This window comes from Arabidopsis lyrata, assembly GCF_000004255.2.
Source record: "Arabidopsis lyrata subsp. lyrata unplaced genomic scaffold ARALYscaffold_5, whole genome shotgun sequence".
Taxonomy (NCBI): domain Eukaryota; kingdom Viridiplantae; phylum Streptophyta; class Magnoliopsida; order Brassicales; family Brassicaceae; genus Arabidopsis; species Arabidopsis lyrata.
In genome coordinates, this window is record NW_003302551.1 from 10,879,770 (window position 1) to 10,904,653 (window position 24,884).

The 24,884-nt window shown below is 38.0% G+C and overlaps 2 protein-coding genes across 2 annotated transcripts; one reads left to right on the forward strand and one right to left on the reverse strand.

Moving 5' to 3' along the window:
• The first annotated feature begins 352 nt into the window (after positions 1 to 352).
• On the forward strand, positions 353 to 5,028 carry LOC9313401 (nicalin-1). Its single transcript, XM_002875613.2, has 14 exons — positions 353 to 826; positions 910 to 1,070; positions 1,159 to 1,262; positions 1,667 to 1,733; positions 2,257 to 2,349; positions 2,427 to 2,591; positions 2,703 to 2,843; positions 2,922 to 2,999; positions 3,450 to 3,562; positions 3,676 to 3,736; positions 3,888 to 4,055; positions 4,174 to 4,275; positions 4,488 to 4,577; positions 4,668 to 5,028. Exons 1-14 carry the CDS (start codon positions 535 to 537, stop codon positions 4,728 to 4,730), a joined length of 1,698 nt encoding a protein of 565 aa, XP_002875659.1. The 5' UTR covers positions 353 to 534; the 3' UTR covers positions 4,731 to 5,028.
• A 573-nt stretch (positions 5,029 to 5,601) lies between these two features.
• LOC9311728 (protein transport protein Sec24-like CEF) lies at positions 5,602 to 14,193 on the reverse strand. The gene is made up of 26 exons (XM_021025835.1): positions 14,053 to 14,193; positions 13,898 to 13,921; positions 12,829 to 13,785; positions 12,346 to 12,531; positions 12,159 to 12,233; positions 11,945 to 12,043; positions 11,677 to 11,788; positions 11,273 to 11,400; positions 10,766 to 10,885; positions 10,519 to 10,599; positions 10,134 to 10,211; positions 9,942 to 10,034; positions 9,638 to 9,692; positions 9,374 to 9,450; positions 9,098 to 9,169; positions 8,878 to 8,961; positions 8,403 to 8,522; positions 8,247 to 8,315; positions 7,919 to 7,996; positions 7,686 to 7,824; positions 7,400 to 7,564; positions 6,844 to 6,989; positions 6,576 to 6,755; positions 6,323 to 6,411; positions 6,196 to 6,227; positions 5,602 to 6,113 (listed from the first exon to the last, which is right to left on the reverse strand). The coding sequence occupies exons 3-26, from the start codon at positions 13,729 to 13,731 to the stop codon at positions 6,004 to 6,006; spliced, it is 3,291 nt and encodes a 1,096-aa protein (XP_020881494.1). The 5' UTR covers positions 13,732 to 13,785; positions 13,898 to 13,921; positions 14,053 to 14,193; the 3' UTR covers positions 5,602 to 6,003.
• Positions 14,194 to 24,884: the final 10,691 nt, after the last annotated feature.

The following is a 24,884-nucleotide window of genomic DNA, read 5'->3' on the forward strand; positions in this document are numbered from 1 at the left end:
AGCTCTCTCTCTTGTTCTTGAATTAGGTTACCTTGCTTTCTCCTGGCATTTCTATACAAACATGCAAAAGTTACATCTTTAATCTTTTAGATCCATGTGCATAGGCTCACCTAAAGATACATTGCCTCTTATGGCAAATGTGAAAGGCCATGAACACATTAATCCTAACTCAAGAGGACATATCATTATCACTCTACGATGCCTAGGAATGGAAGATCCTTAGCTATGGAGAGATCACCAAGAGTCTAGAGACTATGCACGGTGAGATGTTCTTCACCAACCTTAGAAAATCTTAAATTTCATATAGATGAGGGCTTGAAAGAAGACTGTATCTACAAGTAGAGTTTAATAACAATTGTACGTGCATAGATCATCTCTCAATCTAACAATTGTATATTTCTTACCCAAAAAGAAAAAAAAAAAAAAAAAAGAGAAGTCAAATAACGATAAACTAGTGGTGACTACTAAAACACTACTAAACTAAATAAAAACAAATCCGAGATCTCTTCTTCACAAAACCCTAGATCCACAACAATGGTGGATGAGAAGAAATCGAAGCAGAGACATCGAGTCATGGTCTTCGAATCCATGTATCCCGTCCTCGCTCTTATGCTTATACTCGTCGCTTGCGTCGAGCTTTGCGATGCAGCTACTGTTGTCGATGTTTATCGTCTAATTCAGTACGATATCTCCGGTGTTCCTTTTGGTTCTCGTTTCTCTTCTCTTAATCATCATGCTGCTTCTCTTAGCTTCCAACGTGGTGCCGATCTATCTCGTTCTGTACTTATACTTCCTCTTCGTGAGCTTGACATTGGTTTTGTTCAAGGTTTGATTCTTGATTTTGTGGATTTAGTTAGGTAGAGCTGAAATCGGACTTTGATTTCATTGTGTGTTGCGATTTGTTGGCAGATTACATCTCGCAAAAGCAGTCGCTTGGTGGATTGTTGATTTTGCTTCCTCAGACGTTTAGGCCTGGGAATGTTGGTGGTGGAAGTCTAAATTCTGAAAATGATGGGTTTAGGAAGTTATTAGCTCAACTTGAGAAGATACTTGTTCATGGAAACATACCTGTGAGTGTTTTGTTTCGTTTGTCTTAGTGAAGTTGAACAGCGTAGCGTTTTACATAGGTCTTATGGTGAAGATTGTTTATTCTTACAGTTTCCTGTCTACTTCGCATTTGAGAATGAAGAGACTGATGCTATGTTGGCTGATGTAAAGAAAAATGATGCACTTGGTCAGCAAGCTACTGCTACTACAGGCGGGTTAGTCAGTTAGTTGTCAATGACTCTCCGATTTATCATGAATTTTTGTAGACGGTTATTTGTCACTGACTCTCCTTCTGGCAAACATTTTGTTATAAACTAAGTAGAACAATGCTGATGTGTAAGTTCAAAGATTGGGGAAGCTACTTCTTGTATAAACATAGCACTTAGTCTACTAGTACATCTTGTATATATAGGTAGATCCTTGAAGACTTATTGAAATGTCTATCAATATCTACTAGCACATCTTGTATATATAGGTAGATGCTTTAAGGTTTATTGAACTGTGTATCAATATTTTAGTATGCTCATTCTATCTATGATATTGTTCATTTCCAAGGAATCCTATACACTTGAAAATTAATTTAAGTATGTGAACCATTTCTTTCTGTAACTATTTTCAGATATAAGCTTGTGATCTCTGTATCAGAGCCTAAGAAAATTGCATCTCCCATCATCACAAACATCCAGGTAACTCATCGCATATAATTAGTTATGATAATGTCATGACTAGCTTTGATATATCTGTTAAAAGTAGTAGAACCTTCTCTGTTGTGTCTTCAACTATTTGCTAATTCAGTTTTGGAACTTCGGCTGACTCTATCTTAAGATGTGTATGATTAGCATGACAGCCTGTAGACACCTCAGTTGTTAAACTCTGATGGTCTGGTTTTTGGTAGCATGCATTTGTGCATCCTACAGTCCAATCTCCCTGCAATACAGCAATCGTTTCGCTTTCATCATCTTTATAGCATCAGTTTAAGATCTTCCATTTTTCAGCAACTAGGATTTGGTGTACAATTCGTTCATGTTTAGTACCATTGAACCTAGATCAATTGAAGATTATTACTTTATGTTAATTTTGATCTGGCCGCTCCTTGTTTGTTACTTATTGCATATGGATATGTGCTCTTACGCCCTCTATCTCTCTTGTGCTGGTTTATTTTAGATGCTTGACATACTGAAAGCCTTAGACGATGTGGTTTGTGTGTAGGGATGGCTACCCGGATTAAGAGCAGAAGGAGATTCCAACCAGCTTCCAACAATTGCTGTAGTTGCATCCTATGATACCTTCGGAGCAGCTCCGGTATGTAATATGAGTAGTGGATACTGGATCATCTTACCGTAGTATCAAGTAAGTACCTGACTAACTTCTGGATATAGGCATTATCAGTTGGAAGTGACAGCAATGGAAGTGGGGTCGTGGCGCTTCTTGAAGTGGCTAGACTATTTTCCGTTCTGTACTCAAATCCCAAAACAAGAGGGAGATACAATTTACTTTTTGCACTAACATCTGGTGGACCCTACAACTACGAAGGAACTCAAAAGGTACTCGACCTAACTTCTTGATTCTACTACAACCATATCCTTCCGGCAGTTTTTATTTGGTGCATTTGCAAATTTGGTTGTATCCTTCATTAAGCATCATATCTTCTGCAGTGGCTGAAGAGCCTTGATCAGAGGATGCGTGAGAGCATTGATTATGCCATTTGCTTGAACAGTGTTGGGTCTTGGGACAGTGAACTATTGATCCATGTGTCAAAGCCTCCAGATAACGCCTATATAAAGCAAATTTTTGAGGTAAACAAAGTAGTGTATGGATTATTGCAATGACTAGCTATTATGATGGTTCATTGGTTAATGGATGCATCTCTGCAGGGCTTCTCTAACGTGGCAGAAGACTTGGGTTTTCAAGTTGCTCTGAAGCACAAGAAGATTAATATCTCTAATTCACGAGTGAGTCAATACTCCACATTTTGAATGGATGTAGATGTCAAAAGTATTTCTTAGTTTCGGGTGCTCTTTTTCATCCCGATCCTGGAAATCATAGGTGTCCCAACTAACTGTTAGAACTGTGCTGAAATTTTGATAGTCGGAATTCCCCCGTCATGATTTGAAAATTGTAATGTTTTGTGGCATTAAAATTGTTATCTTCAGTGTGTAGATACTGCCCTTACATTTTCAATTGCTAATTCTTTATAATAACCTACCCTTTACTGGTTGAACAAAAAGAAAAAACCTACCTTGTGCTTAGCTGATTGATATTATTTTCACTTCCTTTGATTATCTTCCCATGCCGGGATTATTTGAGATGTTTGACTTTACTATGTTCTCTCTTCGTCAATTTTTTTCGCTGTTCATTACAAAAGACCCTTTCTGAGTGAATTGTGTTGCTGAATTGTTTAGGTTGCTTGGGAGCATGAACAGTTTTCAAGACTCAGAGTAACTGCAGCCACAATATCTGAACTTTCAACTCCACCCGAGTTACTGGAAAATGCTGGAAGTCTGTCTGACACAAGGTATCACATACAAAACTAATCATCTGCAACCTATATCAGCGTTTACTTTCTGTTCTATCCATCAAGAATTTTCATTATCCTTCAGACTAAATACGACGATGCTTTTTCTGCAGGCAATTGGTGAGTGAAGATGCTATCATTAAGGGTGTCAAATTGGTGGCTGAAAGCCTTGCGGTAAGACAACCACCCAACTCAAGTATTACTTCTTATTCTGTCGTTTATTTAGTTGGAAGAGAAAATGTGTTTCAAGTTTACAAATCGTTGAAATCTGTATTCTTGTTATGTTTCCTGATAACTGACTTAAATAACGTATTGTCTCCCGCAGAAACATATCTATGGTCACCAAGGAAAAGACATTAAGATTTTTGCTGATGACAGTAGTTTGGCTGTAAATCCATTCTATGTGAGATCATGGTTGGATCTTTTGTCACAAACTCCTCGGGTAGCACCGTTTCTCTCAAAGAACGAACCATTAATCATGGCTCTGAAAAAGGTATATCATCTATTCTATTCTCACTCTCACCATGTTGTGTCCGGTTTCTCTCTACCACATGCTATCCGTCGATTATATATGATTTCTGGTGTTAACTACGTGAGATGCCTCTTGGCAGGAACTAGAGGATTATACTGCTGAAGTTAGTGTTCAACATGAATCTTTAGACGGAAGTTTCACCTTTTACGACTCAACAAAGGCTAGCCTTAATATATACCAGGTACATTCATCAGTCTCTTTAATATTTTTATAACACTAGCTTTGTTCATGTGATGAAGATCCCTCTCACTCTGCTGGCCATATAGTGTGAGAAACCCATAAAATCTAAATCGTAACCATATGACCAGAGGCTTTACTTTACTCAGACACTGTTTTTTCTTTTCTCGAACCACTGTTTTGATCGGTGCGTCTATTTGATATTTTTGTTTGTAGGTGGCGAGTGTAACCTTCGACTTGCTCTTGCTTCTGGTTCTAGGATCATACTTGATAGTGCTTTTCAGTTTCCTCGTCATCACAACTCGGGTAAATATAATAAACTGATTTATCGATACATATACGGCTGTGTTAATCATGGAAACAAATTTAACAGAAATTTGTTGGAAATGATGACAGGGTCTGGATGACTTGATAAGCTTATTTCGCCGGCCTCCTTCCCGGAAAGTGAAAATGGGATGATTTGCTTCCTTTCCGGTAACTTTATATTCTTCTCATACCTGCCTTTTGGCGATTCACTCTCAGATATGTTTTTTGAGTCGTTAGAATTTGAATCATGAAGAATTCAAAGATGAAGAGGCAACAAGAAAAAATGAGTGTTCGTTGAGTTTTGGCCCCCTTTCGACTTTTTGTTTGGTTGTATGCCTCTCTTTATAGGCGATATGGCTTCTTATTATTTTGCGTGGGCGCCAAAGAAAATAAGATCGAACATTGTAGTTTTTCCTTTGGTTTAAATTAGTATTTTTCCATTGTTTCGTAATTGGCCACCCAACAAGTTTGCATCAAAAAATGCTAATGCAACGCTTCTTAACATGGTGATTTATGATTAAAAGATGGGAACTTGGGTTGTCGTTGTTATGAACCAGAATTGAAATGTATATAATAATGTTATATTGATATTGGGTAAGTTAGCTTAGTTGAGCAAGAGAGGGAGACAAGTATTGAGACAGAGAGTTTATAAGTAGCAAGAACACGATCCACACTTAGTGAGTGACTTCTTTTGCGTTCGTCGGTTTTCTTTAACTAAACTAACAATCTTTGTTGGGATGATCTTGAAGATGAATGTGCCGAACCTTTTTTTTTGGATCAAGGCTTTTTGCTTTATATTCTCTTCAATTTAATGGCGAATTTACTGACGGCATTTGAGTGCAAAGCCAGGAATACCAACAATAATCGCCAAAAGGGTCACTAGGTAAGTAGAACGAGAAGAATAATGTGTAACTTGCCCTCGCATATGACCACCATTATAGTAAATCTCTTATCTTTGTATATGTTAACGAAGAAGATAGAAAAATTAATTGTGTATCGGTTTGTAACTTGTAACACCCAAAAATGTATCACTTGTTTCAATCGACTTAGCTATTTCGAGTCTAAGCAACAGAATAAATTGCAAAATAGATAGATCCAGAAAACACTCTCGTAAAATATTGGAAAACCTTTTTTCTGAAGTACGCACTACAAAAAGACTCTTGTATAAATAAAAATCCACAAAAAAAGCAGAAGAATATCTAGTTCTCTGTGTCTCTCTCTCCCTGTCTGTCTCTGTTCTCTCTCTCTATCTTCCATTGAATATAGAACTTCTCAAGGACATAAGAACTTGAAGAGTAATTATAAAGTTTCCAGCCGAAAGTATGTACAAAGGAAGAAGATTGTCTTTCCTTTTTCTTTTTCTGCTGTCTTGCTCCTCTAATCTAAGATTTCCAAGACACGAAACAGAGGAGACTAGAGAGACCTGTCAGTTCAGTTTGTGTTGGATCTGACGGTGAACTGAAACGAGAAACTCCACGTACGAAGGCCCACTCGATCCCCTGTCCTCCACCATATACGATTGGAACAACATATTTCCTGAGAGAAACAAAGTGCAAGAAGACATTAACCGAAAATGTGCAAGGATCAATGGTTGATAAACTTTGGAAAATTAACTCACCTGCTGGATCTCCTTTCTTGCACAATTTAAGGCTGCATAGAAAGAACGCAAAGAGATTTATAAGGTTACAACGGTAATCACTACAGGAGAAAAAAAAAAAGAAGATAAGTGGGACTTTGTTTGATACCGTAGGTAAGAACTTCTTTGCCTCCTTATTTCATTCACCACGTCATTGAACTTCTTTGATAGCTGATTATCATACTTTTGCAGCACATACTGTGAAGAAAAACACAATAGTATCATTTTAAGCATGTTTCGCTAACTTTAGAAAATCTTAATAATGTGGTACGTAATTCATGATCTGTAAGTGCAGAACCAACAATCAGGTAACAGTCAAATTCTACAGAATACACCATGGGCGAAGATGATGATTAGTTTACCTGACTTTGAAGTTCAGCAGCTGAGTGAACATTAAAGAGCTTCTGTAGGATATCTGAATTTACTGATTCCCCAATATATATCAAACCATCTTCACCGTTCTCAAGAAAATATACTCCCTCATCGCTAAGGTGTTCACTTTGTAATGGGATTGGACAAGGAACCACATTTTCTTCATTATCCTGATAGATTATAGAACAATCATCAAAACTTTTGAAAATTAGTAAATTAAGGAATAACAATACCTGAGCTAAAAGTTTAGCTCCATACGTTTACATCAAGGTCATGGACAGCAATCATCCTTGGATAAACTAGCGGAATAGCCAAAGGAGTGGACAATGAAGACACATGGTTTATCCAAAATGATCGGTCATCAATTCTCCCGTCCATTCGTAACCCCACACCTTTGGTTAAGGCTGAAAAGGAAAAATGATGAGATCACAAGTTGCATTGAAAAATGGACAAAGCAAGAATAGTACCCGTAAATCAAGGAACAGGGGATTAAATACATCTTAATGGCATGTAAGAAAACAAATACATCTTAATGAAAAAAATGTCTAACTTGCTCTCGCATATGACCAGTATCAAGCATGTAACAATGTCTCAAAAGTTAGTAGAATAGGAGTACAACAGTACTTAAACGCTTTTAATGCAAGTACACACCTTTTCTATTGTATATTAATATCACAAATAAATCTAAGGCAAGAATTAGCTAGCTTTTGATTCAAGACAAGGCATAGAAAGCGCCTTGCACACAAGGAGCAAAACAACCTAAAAGAGGTGTAAGATTCTTGTTTCAAATGGATTAAAAGTGACAAAGAAATACCGAGAGTATATAAAGGCAAAAGCTTGAGTGCTTCAGGAAGAATAAGTTGTCCGGTTGATGTAACTGTTGCGCAGAATTTACGATAGGAATGTAGTATGGTGATGCAATTATTAGTTGCTTGCTCCTTTACCAACGGAAGTGCCTTGGAAGGGATCTCATTAGCCGCTACATAAGAAAAATATCATAAGTAGATTATATATTACACTGAAAGGGTTTTTGCGCTAATATCATCACATGGCCAGCAGTAGAATAGCAGTAGAATCAGAGACGGAATAAAGAAACCTACCTTGTTTCAGCATACAAGCAAATTGGGAATCTAGGTCAGCTGAGCGGAACAAGTTACTGAGCATGTTTGTACAAGGGAGTGATAAGTTAAGAACCCTAATTCTTCTTTCTCCAGACATGGTGGTATACAGAAGGGCACACTGAAAATAGACGTAAACATTTTACAACATTTCAGCAAAGTTGAGTCTTGCCAAACTATTTTGAATGGCCAATTGACATGAGTACAAAGTAAACCTGAAAACCGCATTCAGCTCCATCTTGTAGTTTGTCATCATGCTTTAATGTCACCATGACAGCTTTGTCACAGTCAATCTGCATGGCACTCAAGGCTCGTCAAAAAAGAAGCAAATCTATACCAAAGTGCTTCTCCAGGAAAACTTGCAGCAAAAAAAATGTGTTTCCCTCTTGACTAGTATTTTATGTTTTAGGTGACAAAGCAACATAAATATTCTGTACTCCCGAAAACAAAAAACAAGAACTATTCGTTTTTGGTATTGACACAAGAAACAGATATATACGCATCAGAGACAACTAAACGTAAATTTAAGGAGGATGCACGCACCGCTGGTAGATCGATGTCAGTTGGTATGCGTTTACAGAAGTTCCCTGAGTATTCTTGTACTTGAATACCCTACAATAATTGACAAGAGTGGTATTCATCAAAATAACAGCAAGCTGAATTTTAAACTGGACAGAGCTCTCTGCCACAAAATGTTACCTGACTGCATCTGACTCGCATGACAGCCTCAAAACCTTGGGGCCTCGTGATATTCCATCTAATATCGTTGTATAACTTTGGGGGGTCTGAAAGAGCTGAGAAAGGGTAATAGCAATAAACCTGGAAACAGTTATAATGAAAAGTTAAAATCAAAACATTGAGCACAAAATCCATAAAAGACCCCCAGGACAGGAAGACGTATCATGTAAGGAAAACTTTCACAGGAATTTTAAGGAAGGGCGATGCGTGTTCCACGGTAATGCAATAGACACATGCTTCCTTTTTTTAGTCGAAACAATATACACATGATTCCATGGGAAAAATAATCAAAGTATAGAGACGAGATCCACTCTGTTAACAAGTATACTTATTGTAACTATGTAAGTTATATCAGTCATTATTGGAAAGAAAGCAAGTCATTTTCAACTAAAAGAATATGTATTAACCTGAAAGGATATAGAATATTTGAATCTACCTGTCCTCCAGTTGTTCTTGGGATCTCGGAAATAGAAGCCATGTCAACATAGGCTTGAGTTGTGATAAACAAATCTACACAGACCTGAGGCAAGTCTGGATGCATTAGATAGGGAAAAATATTGCAACAACTAAGAGAAAGTGATACGCAGTAGATGATTGATATGCAGATTGTAACACAATTGGTTAATTTTTTCCCACATAGATCTATTTTGGTATACCTGGTATTCAGCAAATTCAATAGCCATGGTCCTTAAAGTTTTGTCTGCGGGTTGTAGTAATTTATGGGCCTCCTGAAATCATATTAAAGAGGATTCACTTTCAGTAATGGCACATAGCAATCTCAGGAACAGAGGCCAGTCAAGTTTCTAGACAAAACAAGCCAGCAAAAGAAACCAAAGAAATGCATTTAAAAAACTATTACTTCAAGACCTCTAAGTCTCTAACGCATAGAGTCAGAATACAAAATAAGAAACAAAAAAAAAATGCAGCTGTACCTTTTCACTCGCAGAGGCATTAGCTCTCCCATCGGCCTCTCTAGAAGAAAGTGCTCCAATGCCAACAGAAGGCAAAACTATGGAGGAGATGGTAATCATATCATTTAAGTTATACAGGTACCAAACAGAAGGACAAGTAAGAAGAAGAATGAGCTAGTACTAAAGAAAAAATACATAATCATCAAGGTGCATAGATATATCTCAGGTGATTCAAGATATATAGATCCATTCCAAATGATGGCCCAAACAGAATAAGTAGCAGACCTGATTGAAACACCATGAGCTTTCCTCCAGTGCTCTTCATCGCTAAGAATGCGGCCTAGGAGGAAAAAGATTGTAGATACATTAGTCAATGGCACAAGGAGAGTACTAGAGGTAATCTTCATCATTTTGCCAAAAGAAAATCGTGATTATACTAAAAGTGATTGGCCAATTGGCCCACAAAACCAACTTAACTTCCTTTATTGATTTTTAAAAATGATTAACTAATTAGTCAACTAGTAAAATTTAGAATACCATCTAACTGCATCCAATTATAATTACGCATTTACATTAGGCAACCACATACCTTAACTGCTGCACCAAAAGCAGATTCAGGACTCTTACTTTCCTGAAACATTGTTGGGATACTTTCCAGCAAAATCTCTAGGTGTTGACGGCACTGAATTTGAGTACAATAACAGAGAATAAGAAAGAGATTAGGAATTGGCACTGTAAAAAATATAAGCACGGCGCACCCAGAACAATGACAAGAGCTTACCTCAGATAGCTGAACAATGACATCTGTTTCTAAAGGTGTATACACATCTTGAACATCAGGAACAATGAGCATCAACGGCTGCATGTAAGCAGAACAAATCAAATTCACATGGAATCCAGCAAAACCTTATTCTAACAAGAAAAAAAGAGCACATGTTCTGGAAAACTATAACAACAGGGAAGTGGCTTTCGAGTGAAGAAAACAAAACAGTATAAATTTATTCAGCCAAGTGACAGAAAAGAATTCTTTGCCGCAAGATAACATCTTCACATCTACGATACTAAAGGAAGAAAGGGCTCCACTCTCCGCAGAAAAAGATAATTCCATTTCCCCTTTTGAATAGTTTAACAAAAGAAACAAGGTAAAAAATAATGTAACAAATCACCTGCTGCAGTGCACGCTTCAAATTATAAAAGTGAATTGTTGAATCAAAGGTGGCAATTCCAACAAATGTCCTAGGACCTTCCTGCAAAATGCATACAAGAATTTCTTAAAATAATGATAAAACAAAACATGTACATTTATCATTACTCTAGTAACTTTAGCCTAGCCTAATTTTCCAACTCAGTTGTTTAAAAAAATAAAAAATAAAAAAATACATGTCTATCATTAGAAAGAGCGAGAAAATTTACAGGAAGGTCTGAGAGGACTTGCTGGATTGCACTGCAAGTAGCTGCAGTTGCACCTGTTTGAATCGCATTCATTGAGACATCAATGAGGAAGAAATATACTGCCGGCATTGGATCTCGTACCTGTAAAAAAAATACTGATATTTATCTTCACCCGGTTGCAATGGATAAAGTAGCTTGCTTCGCATTACCAAGCAAATATAAATATATAATCATCATACATTCCCGCATAGAAACTCAATCTCTTAGCTCAAAACCAAAACTTAAATGTTTTCAAAAGTTGTTTTAATTTGTGGATCAACATTAGCAAGAGGTGTCGCAATAATAGAGAAAACACAATTTCTGTCTTAGTAGAAGTTCCCATCTTCTGAAAATCGAATGAAGATGAGTACTGGCCACTTCGTAAAAACTTTTGGTGTTTTGTCTGAGAGCCGATACAAGGATACTGACATCTAATAAAGGCATCACAGAATTTTGGCATAAAATAATCAGAAACGTTCACAAACTAACCATATATTCTTTTGTAGCAACAAAGTCAACAGTTCCCCTACACAGCTCAGGCCTTTCATCAGCATCCCTACGTCTACCATCTGGACCCAGATTACACTGGTAGTCACGAGGAGTCTCATCAGTGTATCCTGTGCAAAGACAGTTGATGAGAAAATGGATCACAATTACATTCCACATTATCAAAATCCTAAAGTGATTAGGATGATAGCAATTCATAGGGTGTCCAAATTCTAGGTGAATTCCAAATTCACATTATATTTATTTCAAATCAGTAAAGTAAACCAGATTTTAGTTCTGGCGTAGAGTAATTCTAGTTTCTTTCATAACTTGGTACTCATTATTGCACTTGATATAGCAGTAACTCATTATCTATGGCTGTTATATACGGAAACAGTAATAATTACCACACAAGTTACATATGAACTTCCTTCCTTGGTCAATGAACTTCATAAAAGGATTCATGTAGCCCTTACAACGTGAACATCTAACAGGGCCACTCTCACCAAAGTCCACAACCTGCACAATAATATAGGTTCATGTCAACATGAATTTTTCCTAAAATTCTTAGAAAGCATTAATTTCTATTCTCTTTTCCGTCAAAACATAAGATTCTATACTCAACAGGAAACTAAATCAATGATACAAGAGAAGACAATAAGAGTTTAATGTTACTTGGATAGGCTCTTCAGATGGATGAGAAAGTGCCATTGGTTGGACTATTAACGCCAGTTGCATACCAGATGTAGATAGAAGATCAACAGTGCAAGGGATCTATTGTGGATACAGGGAAGCAAGGTATCAATATCCAAGGTCAAGAGACACAGTAAATCAATACTTAAAACACAGAGAATTACATTTGGCTCAAGACATTTCGCTTTACAGTTACCTGATTGATTGTGCATCGCATGTAACGTGGGCTGGAATTTCCAGTGTCCCTAGTAATATAATCAACAGTAGTAGGCTTCACAAAAAAAAAAAAAAAAAAAAAAGAGTTTCAGGGTAAATAAATAGCAGTTTTACACTCTCACGTAAGATCAAACAGTAATTTCAAAAAGTAGAATAATATGACTTACTGGTGGAGGATTAGCCTGATTCTGCACACGAGTTTCATACATGATTGGACTGGAGCTTGAACCTGGCCTTGGTATCTGATTAAGATCAATCTTTGAGGGGCTAGAATTAGAAACAGAGGTCATTGATTGATTTGGCACTGGACCCATGCTATACATTGAACCAGGAGTTCCAGGAGTAGAAGGTAGCTACCAATTTTCAAAGATGTAAAGCAATCATAACGAGTCAGACAAAGGAAACACATCAGTTGTAAAATAGAAGAAAGGCAAAAATTTAAAGATACTACATAAATTGTCCCCTATTCTAGTACTAGACTGAAAGATCCATAAAGAAATATTGTTCCCTTCTGGAAAGATCCCCAAGTCACATAAAGAATAGGTTTCACTTTCATCTCTATAAAGGCATGTCATGTTTCATCAATTCATAAGTCGACTGGGCAATTACTGCTAGACAAGAACATACATAATGAGCTTCAATGGATGTACCTGCTGTGGTGGTGCTCCATAAGGAAAGCCTCCTGGCATGGGTGGTCTGCCGTAAGGGGCACCAGGAAAAGTTGTTGGCGGAGGCAGCGAATGAGCAGGAGGCGAAGATAATGGTGAATTTCCTGGAAAAGGACCTGCGTTAGGAGGCTGTCCATAGGGAGGCGGTGGAGCCATCATAGGACCACTTGTGAACTGTGATCCTCTGGGAAATGCCCCCGGACCCATCATCGGAGGAGGAGGCCCATTACTCAACGGACCGCCAGGCATGCCAGAGGGAGGAGGCCCATTACTCAACGGACCACCAGGCATGCCAGAGGGACGAGGCCCATTACTCAACGGACCACCAGGTATGCCAGAGGGAGGAGGCATGGACATGCCAGGTCCCATAGGTGGAGGTGAACCAAAACCAATCGGACGTGCTCCTGAAGGAGGACCTGCAGGTACACCTCCTGGTGGACCTGAAGCTGGAAAACCACCAGGCTGAGGAAATGACGAACCACCACCAACCAACGGACCAGTCGATGGTCTGGAACCAAACGGCGGCTGACTAGAAGGCGGACCAACCGGTCTTCCAACTGGTGGAAACCCGCCAGGTTGAGATACCTGAGGAGGTCCACCTGGTCTAGCCATCGCAGCAGGAGGAGGAGGTCCAGGTCTAGCCATTGGAGAAGGCCTAGGTTGTTGTTGTTGAGGAAAAGATTGTGGTGACTGACCAAAAGGTGGAGATGGTCTAAGACCAGAACCAGGCATAGGAGGAGGTGGCCGATTAATGTTCAAATTCTGCATATTAGCAGCTAAAGAATTGGGGTTTCCTTGTGAACCAGGAACAAAATTCGGAGGACCACCGGAGTTTTGCGGATTGTTATTAGGTCTATATGCTCCTGGAGGCACTGGAGCAGCCATGCTTTATATACCAAAAGAGATCAACAAATCCAATATCACGTACGTTTTACAAATCTACGAAATCAAATCACGATCATCATCAACAAATGCAACAAAAACAAGATCAAATTCCATAACAGTAATCGATCAGTGATACAGAAATCAAAAATTGAAGAAATCGAATTACCTGTAAACAAGAGAATCCTCGGATCTGTGACAATGAGAAGAAAAAAGATCAGATCTGGAGAATTCGAATTGAAACGATTAGGGTTTAAGAGAGATCAAGAGAGAGTAATCGCAATTTGGTGATGAACAAGAGCAAATGCAGCGAAGATCACGAACCTGGAGAGTAGAAGGAGAGATTACGAGTACGAGTAGTGAGGAAGGAGAAGAAGCTATGAGGCCTTTGAAGCTATAATATAGCGTTTTAATTGAAACTGGTAACGGTGCGTTGTATCGTACCCGTGGCACTTGATACCGATCCGGTCCGAGCTGAACCAGTTGATCTTTCCAGTTCCTTGACTTTAAGTTTCACTATTTTTGTGGTTCGGTTCAAGTTGTGTTATATATATAGTAAGAAATCTTCCTTAATTTTCTTTTTATGATACAGACTACAGAGGGAAAGTATGACATAATCTATCCAATTAGAATTCAGCTGATCATTTTTTTCCTTTTCTTCTTTTTCTAAAAATATAGTACTATTATTTTTCCGAACTGGGCTTTGACAAATAGGCCATCACAAAACACGGTTAAAAATAAAAAGAATAAACGACAGCGACTTCACTAAAAATAGTTGGACACTTGTACGGTTCATTGGAGGGAGAGGTTAAGATCTACCAATTCTATCGTTTACGAGACCAACTTTTTCGCAGTTCCACCGTCGACATCAAACCTTTTGATTGAAGTAAACGGTTCTGATCGCAAGCCAAACCGACAACAAAACCATATCTGGAGCATTTCTTCCGGAATAGATCAACCAACCAACATCCGGCACCAAATCTCTCAAATTTCCTACTTAGCAAAGAGAGAAACTCAACACTTACCTTTTCTTCGACCTCGACACTTTCGCAACCTCTTCGGGACCAAACCATCCTTTGAAATCCGGTCAGACGAGAAGCAAATTGCGGTAGCAGAGAAGGATGGTGGCTCAACCAAGACTTGCATCCAGCAAACCCAAGACTAGCAATCATCCGACAAATTCGCCCAGCAAGCTGAAAACCCATTGATCCCCCACAAACCAAAACTTCATATCATTTAGATGTATAAAATTTACCCAGATCAACTCAAAACTTTGCAAAAATAACTAGAATGACTTCCATTGGAAATGAATAACTAGACTAACACAAATTTTGTGTAAAAAACTAATTAACTTCAATCAAGCTTAGTACAACATTGCCATAAATCTTGTATTAATTTTGCAGATTATTAAAAAAAATTGCCAGATATAATCCGTGACATAAATCTTATTAAAAACAAATCTGCCTTCACATAAAAATTATAAATCTGTCATGATAGGATTTAAAATAAAAAACTGTCATAACATAAAACAAATATGTTGTCACTATATAGGTCATTCAAGTAATTTAGTTTTTATTTTTTTTGATAAATGACCGGGCGGCAAAGCCTCCCGTGAATATTATTAAACAAAAAAAAAGTAACTTACAAACGACAACTTCTTGGTCGCGTAGACCCAAGAGTATCCAAAAACAAAACCGGGGCAAGAGCCTCCAGAACAACAACAAAAGAATTAAAGCATAACGGTAAAGAAAATGCAAAGCTAACGCGACAACAAGAGTATCCAGTAATTTAGTTTTTATTTAAGAAATCTGCTATCATATATCATATTTTTTGGAAACAAAACTGAAATCTGTCATAACATAAAAAAAATTTCTCATAACGTTAAACATTTCGGTTGCGACTGAAGACATATGGATGTCGAGCTACAGGAAGATCTTGTGGAGCACAGGAGAGAGCTGTATGCGGGAAACTGCGAGACATTAAATGAAGATGACGTGGCGAGCAGTGATTGGTGATTGGAAGTTTCCAGAACGTGATGCTCAAGTTATTCGATGTATTGAAGATACGATCAAATCAAGGAAAGAAGATTTGGTGTGATCTGAAGATTAGGAAAGTTGTCTATGACGCTTCCTTTATATTCGCAGTCTAGACTTTAGGTTTAGGTGGGCGTTTAGAATATCTTTGTGAATCTCAAGTACTAGGCTAGAAGCTGTTAGGGTTCTTGGTGAGTGAACAGAGTGTATGCATAGCTGTTGCTGTGTTGTGAGTTTGGGTAGATTAAGGATTGGTCAGTGACGAGTTGTGTCAACATCGTGTAAATCTGATTAAACATATCTTGTAGATTGATTAAGTGATTCTTAATAAAGGAAAAGAAGTTCTTTTCATTTGCCTCAACATCTATATAATAACACTTGGTAGCAGAGCGGGTGACCGACCTGAGTACTAACTCAATACAGGTTAAGATCCTGCAGATTAGAGATGTCGAAGGCAGAACTCAACAGACCGGTGATGCTGGATCACAAAGGCTACGGTCACTGGAAAACTCGGATGATGCAGTTAATTAGAGGACATGGAGAGGACGCCTGGACTTCAGTTGAAGATGGCTGGAAACCTCCGTTCAGCATAACAGAAGACGGTCTGAAAGTGAAGAAACCAAAAGCTAACTGGACTGATGCAGAAAAGAATTTATCCAAGTTCAATGCAAGGGCTATGAATGCTATCTATTCATGCCTTGATGATGATGAATTCAATCTGGTTCAAGGAAGTGAGAATGCTAAACAGATGTGAGATATTCTACAGAAAACCCATGAGGGTAACACTGGTGTAAAACGCACCAGGCTGGACCAGTTGGCTACAGACTTTGAAAATCTGAAGATGGATCCTTCAGAAACAATTGTTCAGTTCAGTTCTAAGCTGAGTGGGATTGCAAACGAAGCAAAATCATTAGGGAAAACGTACAAGGAGAAAAAGCTGGTGAAGAAGATGCTTCGTTGTCTACCACCAAAATACGCTGCACACAAAGCTGTCATGAGAGTTTCAGGAAACACAGATACCCTAAAATATGAAGATCTGGTTGGGATTCTAAAGTCTGAAGAGATGGAAGTTGCTGAAGATCAACGAAACCAGAACAAAGGAATAGCGGTCAAAGCTGATGAAGAAAAGGGTCCAGATCCGCTATAAGAAATCAGAGACAATCTGTCTCTCATGGCCAGAAATTTCGGGAAAGCTTTGAAACAGGTTGAAGGGGGTAAGGATAGAGACAGCAGGGACACAAGAGAGATCAGTCGCTGGAACAGAAGTGATGCTGAAAAGTCAGGCAGCAGGCCTGTAAGGAGCGAATCATCAGGATGGAAACGTGATCAGAAATGTCACGAGTGTGGAGGTATAGGACATACTCGACCTGAATGTCCTGTGGCAAGACGCAAGGAGCTAAAGTGCTATGAGTGTAATGGATTTGGTCATGTAAAATCAGAATGTCCAAGTTCACAGAAAGGTAAAGAGAAATCTTTGTTGAGCTTCAGTGAGTCTGAATCAGATAGTGATGGTGAAGCTGAACCTATGCTGAATTTTGTGCCATTCAGTGTAAAAGATCAGAATAACTCCAGTGAGGATTCTGATTCAGATAATGATGATGGAAATCAGATCACCAGTGACGACTTCAAGACTCTGTATGACAGCTGGATCTCTCTGAGCAATGACAAGCTGCAGCTCACTAAGGAAAACTTGATGCTGGTGGCATAAGTGAACATGCTGGAAGAAGAAGTGGAGGAAGAAAAAATTGGCGAGAAGCTACCTGTGTCAGAAAAGGAGTTTCTTGAGAAGAAAATGAAATGCTTACTTGAGAGCTATGAAAAGGAGAAAGAAAAAGCTTTAATGCTGGAAAGAGAACTGAGTGAGAACCACAAGAAGATCAAAATGCTGAATAATGGTGGTAAAAATCTGGATCAGATTCTGTCCATGGGAATAATTGGTTCAAGTCATAGAGGATTGGGCTATCAGTCATATGCTCCCAAAGCATCTCTGGATATGCCAAAGACAGTTCAGTTCGTGAGGAGTACAACCTATCATGATGAAGAAGCTCAAGTGGAAGAGAAACATCAGCCTAGGAAGCTGAATCAGAATGCTCCACAGAATACGGCTGTACAATACAGGAAGACTGCACCAAGAAAGACTGCACCTAGAAAAAAGTGGACTAGGTCAAACAATAATACGGCTGTACAATACAGGAAGACTGCACCAAGAAAGACTGCATCCAGAAAGAAGTGGACCAGGTCAAACAGAGGTCGAAAAGTGTTTGAATGTTTCTATTGTGGAAAACCAGGTCATATCAGAAGGTCTTGTTATAAGTTTCAAGACAAGATCAAGCAACTGTGGCAAGCACGGAAATGCTTTATTGAACCATCCAAGTTTGGTAAAGTCTGGGTTCGCAAGATAGACCTGTACCACAAAGATTCAGAGCATGATGAGAAACAGTACAACAAAGCAGTCTCTGAATCTGAAGAAATCAGTCTGACCTGTAACGTGACGATTGTACAACTGGATGAGTCTGATAAAGATGAGGAGTTCACTGCAAAGGTAGCTTACACATCTACAGATGAAACTGCAAATAACCCTTGGTACTTTGACAGTGGCTGCTCAAGACACATGACAGGTGATTCAAGTGTTCTGTCAACCTTCACAGAAGAGGCCAGTGGAAAAGTTACATTTGGTGATGGTGGTAAAGGACGTATAAGAGGCAAAGGAAACATCGAATGTGATGATCAACCATCACTGATAAATGTGTACTACGTTGAAGGCTTGAAAGAAAATTTGATTAGCATAAGTCAGCTGTACGATGATGGTCTGAAAGTAATCTTCACAAGGACTGATTGTCAAGCTGTTGATGAAAATGGAAACACTGTACTGTGTGGGGTGCGCTCAGGCAATAACTGCTACATGTGGAAGGCATCAGATATCTGTTTGTCTGTGTCTGTTAATGATTTGGAGCTGTGGCACAAGAGACTTGGACACATGAACGTTCAGACCCTGATTAAGATTGTGAACGCTGGAGTGGTTCGAGGTGTACCAAAACTGGCTTACAAACTGGAGTCTGTATGCAGTGTATGTAACAAAGGAAAGCAGATCAAGGTCAATTATAAGAAGGTACCTGAAATTGAAACTAAAAAGGTACTTGAGCTGATTCATATAGATCTCATGGGTCCAGTACAAATGGAAAGTATCAATGGGAAGAAGTACATCTTTGTGTTAGTAGATGATTTTTCAAGGTACACATGGGTTCAGTTCCTAAGAGAGAAGTCTGAAGCAGTGGAAAGCTTTAAGATTCTTGCCATACAGCTTCAGAATGAAAAGGGAAGGATCATTCAGATAAGAAGTGATCATGGAAGAGAATTCCAGAATGAGATCTTTGAACAGATCTGTCAAATGCAAGGAATCAGACATCAGTATTCAGCACCCAGAACACCTCAGCAGAATGGAATTGTTGAACAGAAAAACAGAACACTGCAGAAAATGGCTCGTGCTATGATACATGGTAATAACATCTCTCAAGGTTTCTGGGCAGAAGCAGTTAGCACAGCATGCTACATTGTCAACATGGTTTATGTGAAACCTGGCACAAAGACCACTTCATACGAGATATGGAAGGGAAAAAATCCGAATCTGAGCCATTTTCGTGTATTTGGATGTATGTGTTATATTCTTAATGAAAATTAGCACTTCGAAAATTCGACTCTAGAAGTGATGAGGGAATTTTCTTGGGATACTCTACAAACAGCTCAGCATACAGAGTGTATAACAAGAGAACCAAGGTAATTGGTGATGCTGTCAATGTGGTCTTTGATGATAAAAATAGATTTTTGTTACCTCCTGTGCTAGACGAGTACATAGAAGAATCTGCAGCATACGAGTCTCCAGAAGCATCTGCAGAAGACGAGTCTGCAGAAGCACCTACATCAGACGAGTCTGCAGAAACACCTACAGCAGACGAGTTTGCAGAAGCACCTGCAGCAGACGCACCTGAAACAGCTCTTGAAGAAAAAGTCACTGACAGAGAAGTATCATCTGAGGCACAGTCACCTGTTGTACCTTCTACGACAAAGAAACTAGTTGTTCATAAGTATCATTCAGCTGCTGATATGATAGGAGATCTGAATGAAAGAACGACCAGAGGTGTTCAACTTAACTTCAAAGAAATGTTGCAGCACTCGTGTTTTGTGTGTTTAGTTGAACCCAAAAATATTGCTGCAGCTCTTAAAGATGAATACTGGTATGGTACTTGTACAGAGGAACTAAATCAGTTTTCCAGAAATGAAGTGTGGGATCTGGTACCTCGACCTGCATAGATAAATGTTGTGGGCACAATGTGGATATTCAAGAACAAGATTGATGAAGATGGTCAGGATGTTGATCATAAACTCTACAGAGCCATGATCGGGAGTCTGCTGTATCTGATAGCTAGCAGACCAGACCTGTGTTATAGTGTTGGTTTGTGTGCCCGTTACCAAGCCTGTCTACGTGTATCCCATCTAAATGCAGTTAAACGTATTATCAAACACGTCAAAGGTACATTTAAATATGGGTTGTACCAAGTATACTAATCATAATCTTGCAGGTTTCTGTGATGCAGACTGGTCAGGATGTCTTGATGGCAGACGAAGCACATCTGGAGGATGTTTCTTTCTGGGAAACAACCTGATTGCTTGGCATAGCAAGAAACAGAACTGTGTCTTCCTGTCGTCCGCTCAGGCTGAGTACATTGCTATGGGTAGCTGCTATACTCACCTACTGTGGATGAAACAAATGCTTGCAGATTATGGTATGACTTTCGAAATTCTGTTGATACACTGTGATAATACAGGTGCTATTGATATTACAAAGAACCCTGTTCATCACACTCGCACTAAGCACATTAACATTAGGCACCATTTCATCAGAGAGCTAATTGAAGGGAAACTTGTTGAGATCCAGTATATTGATACTGAGAAACAATTGGCTGATATTTTCACTAAACCACTTGATTTGAGCACTGTCACAAATTTGCAAAAGTCACTTGGTATTATGAAAACTGACCTGTTTTGTGTCACTAAGGGATTGTTGGAACAGGTTCACTGCACAGGAGTACATCAGTTTTTTTTTAATCCCTTGGTTACTGTGGTACTGACTACAGCAAGAAAAACCTCCTATTGGCAACTTCCCTCAGAAAAAGAGCTGCTTTGCATACTTGGCTTCGACGATGTTCAACAGAGATGGCTTTCTTGTCTGCTTTGCATATCAATCTTGGTCATTGAAAACAAGAGAAAAGAAAAAGAAAACAAAGAAATGAAAAGATGAAATGATTCTCTTTTGAGTAAAGAGGTAGGAAAATTTCCTATGACCTCATTATTTTACTTTGAAAGAGATGATCACACAAAGATGGAAGCGAGGTTAGGAAAATTTCCAGTGATACCACTATTCGCCTACATTTTTTGAATGAAAAAAAAAGGAGAAAATTAAAAGGGGAGAAAGCTGTCTTGAGAATGTTTTCTGGTTGAGTATGCAGATGTGTAGACTAGTCTGAGTGAAGCAGTGTGTGTGAAAGCTCCTCATCAGAGAAATAGCTACCTCACTGAGCTGGTGGGTTTAAACAGTTTTTTACAGTTCGATGTGCTTGCTCCTGTGTACATCATGTTACTTCAGGAACTCAGTGTTCAAAGGTATGTGGTTGGTGCATTTATTGAGTGACTCAAAATGAATTGAATTTTTAATATGATGTTTCATGGAAAACAATTATGGATCTCTAACATGGTCACTTCCTGCCTCTGGTTGTTTAGTGGTTGCATGTGATATTCCTGTGCTTAACAGTGTTTAATCTGTACAGAGTGCATGTTAAAACAAACAAAGCAAGGGTGAATTTGTTATCTCATCGGTTAAAACCGATTTATGTATCTTATTGGAATTTCGAGTTTTTGAAGCAATTACAGGTCTGCTTGGTTGTGAAGGAGTTTTATGCCAATCTTGCTGAGTTGGAAACTCGTGCTGACGGTCTTACATTTGTCTACTGGATTCCTGGCACAAATCGGACTACCCTGTGGACTGATCGTCTTCTGCTGATAGATATGGTGCTGTCCTCCCAGAGAGCTGTTCTGACTCTGCAAACTGATACATTATCTCGTTCTCCTGGAGTATTCAAGGTCGAGACTACTGAAGCTCAGAATGCTACACCTCCGTTTCAGACATCAAGGACCTTGCTTCGTGATGATCTTGTAGATCTCCTGGCTGTAGCTACCCGGATGAAGCGTCGCCTGGACGGTAAGTGTCTGTTCTCCTTCATCTGATTTTCCTGTTTAACTTGATTGCTTTTGGTTTTTACATGAATGTGCACTCAAGCAGGGGGAGAATAATTGTGATGGAAATCCTGCTGGGGATCCTAGTGATGAGGGACTAGTGGCTGATTAGTTTAGACTAGGCCTACTAATAAGGGGGAGCAAATGTGTAGTGTGTCTTTGATAGATTTTGCACTACTGTTCTGTATTTGCTTCTGTTGGGTGTTGAACCTTGCACATGGTTCTTGGTGTATATCTTGGCAAACTAACCCTGACAGGTAGCTCTGGAGCTTGAGGTGTCACATTCAGGTAAAAAGGGGGAGATTGAAGACATATGGATGTCGAGCTACAGGAAGATCCTGTGGAGCACAGGAGAGAGTTGTATGCGGGAAACTGCGAGACATTAAATGAAGATGACGTGGCGAGCAGTGATTGGTGATTGGAAGTTTCCAGAACGTGATGCTCAAGTTATTCGATGTATTGAAGATACGATCAAATCAAAGAAAGAAGATTTGGTGTGATCTGAAGATTAGGAAAGTTGTCTATGACGCTTCCTTTATATTCGCAGTCTAGACTTTAGGTTTAGGTGGGCGTTTAGAATATCTCTGTGAATCTCAAGTACTAAGCTAGAAGCTGTTAGGGTTCTTGGTGAGTGAACATAGTGTATGCATAGCTGTTGCTGTGTTGTGAGTTTGGGTAGATTAAGGATTGGTCAGTGACGAGTTGTGTCAACATCGTGTAAATCTGATTAAACATATCTTGTAGATTGATTAAGTGATTCTTAATAAAGGAAAAGAAGTTCTTTTCAATTGCCTCAACATCTATATAATAACAGCGACTATATGTCATTCTACCAAAAAATATTATATAAGAAATCTGCTATCACACTCCAGATTTTTCGTTAACGTAAAAAAAAATTTCATAACGTAAAATAAATTTGTTATGACTTGAATCAAACTAGTGATTATTTTTTCATTAACAGATCTGCTACATTATGGCAGATGTTTTCCTAGAAATATAAGTCTAGCGCTACTAAAAAAATAAATCTACCACATATTCTAATAAATTTGTTAAAATTACGATAGTCTGTGGTGTCATCATAAAATTAGTCCGTCGAAGGAAAAAAAAACTGCTACAAAATAAATATTTGTCGTAACCATATTCAAATAAGTATGTGAGAGGAAAAAAAAATTAAGTCTGTAATGAAAAATAAACCTTTCACAACTAAATCCGCTGACTTTTTTAAAAGATTTTTTTTCCGAAATCTTTCCCCCACGAAATAGGATATTTTTGTCATGAAAATAACTAGTTTACCATTACGTTTTATGAGTTATTCTAGTATTGATTTTAAATCATGTTTTAAAATATGGTGTTATTAGATCTTATATTTGTAAATTGTTGAAACAATGCAGGTGATGCTTAAATAGTGATATTCCATTCGGATTTCAAATACATCACTAAAATCCAGTTTTATATATACAGAACTAATTATTTTTAAAATCTTTATATATTGAATCATTTGAAAAAAAGAGAAAAATCCTGAGCTTTGTAAGTAAATTATTAGAAACAAAATCTAAAGTAGAATGTAGAGATTTTAGAATCCAAACACATGAATTCTAGAAAATAATATCAAATCAATAAGATTATAAAACCTAGATAATAACTTTAAATCTAGGGGTAAATGAGGATAATATTTCGCATTGAGGATTTGTGTTTGTGGGTTAGGATGTTCGGATGCATCATTACCATTGTAGATTTTACCCTTCTTCTCTGAAAGGAATCAGGGTGATAAGAAACATTTCTTCACAACATGGAGTCTATCGTCCCAAAGTAGTGTGTTTTAGTGCATGAATCTCACTCCAAATCTTTCCACTGATTAAATAACTAAATTACCCTTCTTTATTGAGAGAAAGTAATGAGAAAGTCAAGTTTTCACGCTAAAATAATTTTTGGCGCCAAAAACTTTCCGTAACAGTCACTAATTTCCCGCCAAAAAAATTCCGATGAAAATTTTAGAAAGCCCTTGTAAATCTTTTTAAAACTCTTAAAAATCATTTTGTCATTCCCAATGAAATAAACATTAAATGGTTTCTTATCTACCGTAGGGTTCCCTTCCGGTCTAGAAATGCGGAATGTTCTCTCCCTACCACTTAGTCGCTTCCTTTTAATCTGCATAACCTGCATCTAACTTTTGTAGCTTTCTTTTGGTAAAGAAGCATGTGTTCTATTCTAATAAAAAGAGAGCTTAAACGTATTGCGAAGGATCCTCATACACATTGGACCGCATGTATTTTCGTTTCTAGGCTTACCACGATCGAGTTATTTGGTGTTATGATTTTATATATTTTCTTGAATCTACTACGGTCTATATGCTGCTACTAGTGTACTGTTAATGTAGTGATATAATATATTCAGACATCATAGGAAATCCATTTATATCGTCCTCATAGGCACTTTTCTAGGAGAAAAAAAATTCTATATATATATGCATTTTTTTCTCTCTCTTATTACTGTTTTATATTTATGTTTCTCTAATCGACTTCCATATTTTAAAAATCTTTTAGTATAAGATCATGACTATTTGTTCATATGTTGTACAAATTTTAATATTGTCATTTACATCCAAGAACTAGAATCATAAAAACAAAATGTGTTTGAACTATTCTGCACAAGTAGCTGACCACATATATTTTTTATAGCGGAAGAGAGCAAACATTACATTTGATCTTATTTGAATCTTTTTGGCTACCAATTTGATGCAAACCTACCAAAAAATATTAATAATAAAATAAAATGTCATTTACATCCATCAACTAAAATAATACAAAAAATATGTTTGAACTATTTGACACAATT